The sequence below is a fragment of the Miscanthus floridulus genome, chromosome 19 (assembly GCF_019320115.1).
Source record: "Miscanthus floridulus cultivar M001 chromosome 19, ASM1932011v1, whole genome shotgun sequence".
NCBI classification, from domain to species: Eukaryota; Viridiplantae; Streptophyta; class Magnoliopsida; order Poales; family Poaceae; genus Miscanthus; species Miscanthus floridulus.
In genome coordinates this window covers 42,798,224-42,800,758 of record NC_089598.1, presented here as the reverse complement: position 1 = coordinate 42,800,758, position 2,535 = coordinate 42,798,224, and the positions used below count along the sequence as shown (strand labels likewise).

The 2,535-nt window shown below is 52.1% G+C and overlaps 1 protein-coding gene across 1 annotated transcript; it reads right to left on the bottom strand.

Annotated features, from left to right (window-relative positions):
• Window positions 1-281: 281 nt before the first annotated feature.
• Window positions 282-1,421, bottom strand: LOC136526951 (probable 2-oxoglutarate-dependent dioxygenase AOP1). Its single transcript, XM_066519525.1, has 2 exons — window positions 1,014-1,421; window positions 282-922 (listed from the first exon to the last, which is right to left on the bottom strand). The coding sequence occupies exons 1-2, from the start codon at window positions 1,406-1,408 to the stop codon at window positions 322-324; spliced, it is 996 nt and encodes a 331-aa protein (XP_066375622.1). The 5' UTR covers window positions 1,409-1,421; the 3' UTR covers window positions 282-321.
• Between the last annotated feature and the right edge of the window lie 1,114 nt (window positions 1,422-2,535).

Genomic DNA, 2,535 nt, shown 5'->3' with positions numbered 1-2,535 from the left:
ATAGAGATCGTAGCAATTAAAATTGTGGATACGTGGTTTGCATTTTTAGTAAGCTAGCACAGCATTCGTTTCGCCACTTAATTGTCTAACCACTTGGTTTAAATGTTGTTGTAGAAATTTTTATAGGCTATTTATCCCGTAGCCATTAGGACTTTTCAACATCTCAGCATAAAAGGCAGCCCAGTTAATATATATTTTTATTATGGCTCGTTTGATCCGTTTTTTTTCATATGATGATCCACCAAATAACTTGACGACACAGGAAGCTCACATCAAACAGATGCTCTTTGATTGAGGGCAGTTGTGAGAAGCCATCTGGCTCTATCCGTCGACGCGCACGGCGGCGAAAGCCTTCAGTTTGTTCGGGTGCCGAACGATCTCCGGCTTGTAGCAGAAAACGACGTACTCGCCGTACTCGAAGGGCCTGTAGACGGCAGGATGCTCGGTGTCCACTGTCTCCTCGATCGCGCGAACGATGACATCGTCTTTCGGGGAGGAGAAGAGGATGGAGGAGTAGCGGGTCTTGTCGCCGGACATCACCACGCGGTGCAGCGGGTTGAACACCCGACCGTTCGTCAGTACCTTGAACGTGTCACCGGCGAAGATGAGGAATGAGCCGGGCGACAGCGCGGGGCGGGCCCAGATGCCGCCCTCGCCGCGGCCACACTCCACCTCCACGCCGTCGATGCCGTTCTGCGTGAGCACGGCGAGGAAGCTCGTGTCCCGGTGCGCGGGGAGGCCGACGACCCTCTTCCCATCCGCCGTGCCGGGCGCCGCGTACTCCGTCAGCCGGAGCTTGAACGACGTCGCCTTCGCCTGCTCTTCGATGTACTCGGCGGTTGCGCCCGCGCTCTCCAGCACCATGCGCCGCACCACGGCCTCCAGCACCGCCACTTTCTCCGCGTGCGCGTGCATCGACTCGCTGCATGCAACAAAAATTTTCGTCGAAAATCAACATTTTTTCGAACGACCACGGGAAGGTTTCTGAACTTGATCGAGTGACGAGTGTTCACCAGAAGGATTTGTTGCCGGTGTCGGGCCACATGAGGTCGGCGAAGGCGCGGACTGCGTCGGGGTTGAGCGGGTCGTCGATGCCCAAGCTCTCGTACGGCAAGCCGGGGATCGAGCCGATGTAGCCGCGGTTGGGCTTCTCGCTGGTGTTGCGCGCCTTGGCGCTGACAGGCAGAGAGAGGAGGGACTCCACCGCGCCGCCCGGGCCGAGAACGGCCGCGCTGAGCTCCGGAGCGATGAGGCCGTCCATGACGGCCTCGAAGCAGCCGTGCTCGAGGAGCGCGTCCATGACGGCCGCGCGCACGGTGGTCCACCGGGCGTCGCAGGGACCTGCGGCTGGGTCGATGCCGGTGAAGTCGATCCTGGGGATGCTGCCCTGCATGTCGTTGTTGGCCATTTTCTGCAGCTTCCGCGTGGCCTCTAGCGGCTGTTGCGGCTTTGTGAGACTGTTTGGTCTGAAGGTGAATGCTGATGTTCGTGCTAGCGCGTCTTTATAAAGGTGGATTACTTGACTCATTCAATAATTTGTAGGGAGATCATTTTCATATCGTACTGATGCTGAACCTCAACCGACAAAGCGGATATACAATTTTGCATTAAGTTTTGGTGCTGCCAATGTTCCTCTTCTGATGGACAGGGAGATTCCATTATCTCAGAAGCTTCAGCTTGCGATATGCCCACTCTGTTCTTTTTGCTGTTTGTTTTTCACCCTAGTAGGAGTACACATGTTTGATCACTAATAATAAATAAAAAGGCCTTAAGAATCATCTCTTAATAAATAGGAAGAACCATGGATAATAAATAGACCAGGGATATCCTCACATGATATAATACTGAGCAGTATAAATAATGATAGCTAATACTGAGCAGTACAAATAATGACTGTACAGAGTACTAATCTGGATATTATCCAGAACATGACATTAAACACTAGCGGTGGTTCTCACTAAAGCCCTGTTTGATCGAAGCTGCTAAATTTTAGCTAACTAAACCACTGCTAAACTTTAGTCATCCCTGTTTGGTTTGGTGGACTAAAAGAGGCCTTTTAGTTTCTTTTAGTCAAGGTGTTTGGCTACAAAGTGACTAAAATGTGAGGTAGCCTGACTTTTAGTCCAGTTTAGCTCCCCCTTATTGACTAAACTTTAGCTCCTCTTTTAGTCCCATGTAGTCCATGTGTTTGGGTAAAAAGTAACTAAGGCTCCGTTTGCTTCGCTGAAAAAACAAGCCGAAACACTGTTTCGGCTGATTTGTTCCGCTGAAAAAACACTGTTCCGCTAAACAAACAAGCTGAAAAGTACGGATTATAAGAGAAACAAGCATGGCCTAAATGGGCTAAAGTTTAACCAGCTAAAGTTTAGCAGCCCTAACGGAGCCGCCGGAGTGGCAATGGTGAGGCCCAACCGAGTAGAGAGGCCGAGGAGGGCCACCGCCCAGAGGGGCCCCACGAGGAGCGCCATCTCCCAAGCAGCCCCCGACGTCGTGGGGCTACTCTAGCACCATCGCCACCCCCAACAGCACGTACCC

Bases quoted from the DNA above. Each gene is read 5' to 3' on its own strand.
- LOC136526951 (XM_066519525.1), bottom strand. From the start codon at position 1,408: ATGGCCAACAACGACATGCAGGGCAGCATCCCCAGGATCGACTTCACC. The intron at 923-1,013 runs GTGAACACTCGT...TGTTGCATGCAG, and splicing joins ACCGGCAACAAATCCTTCTG to CGAGTCGATGCACGCGCACG.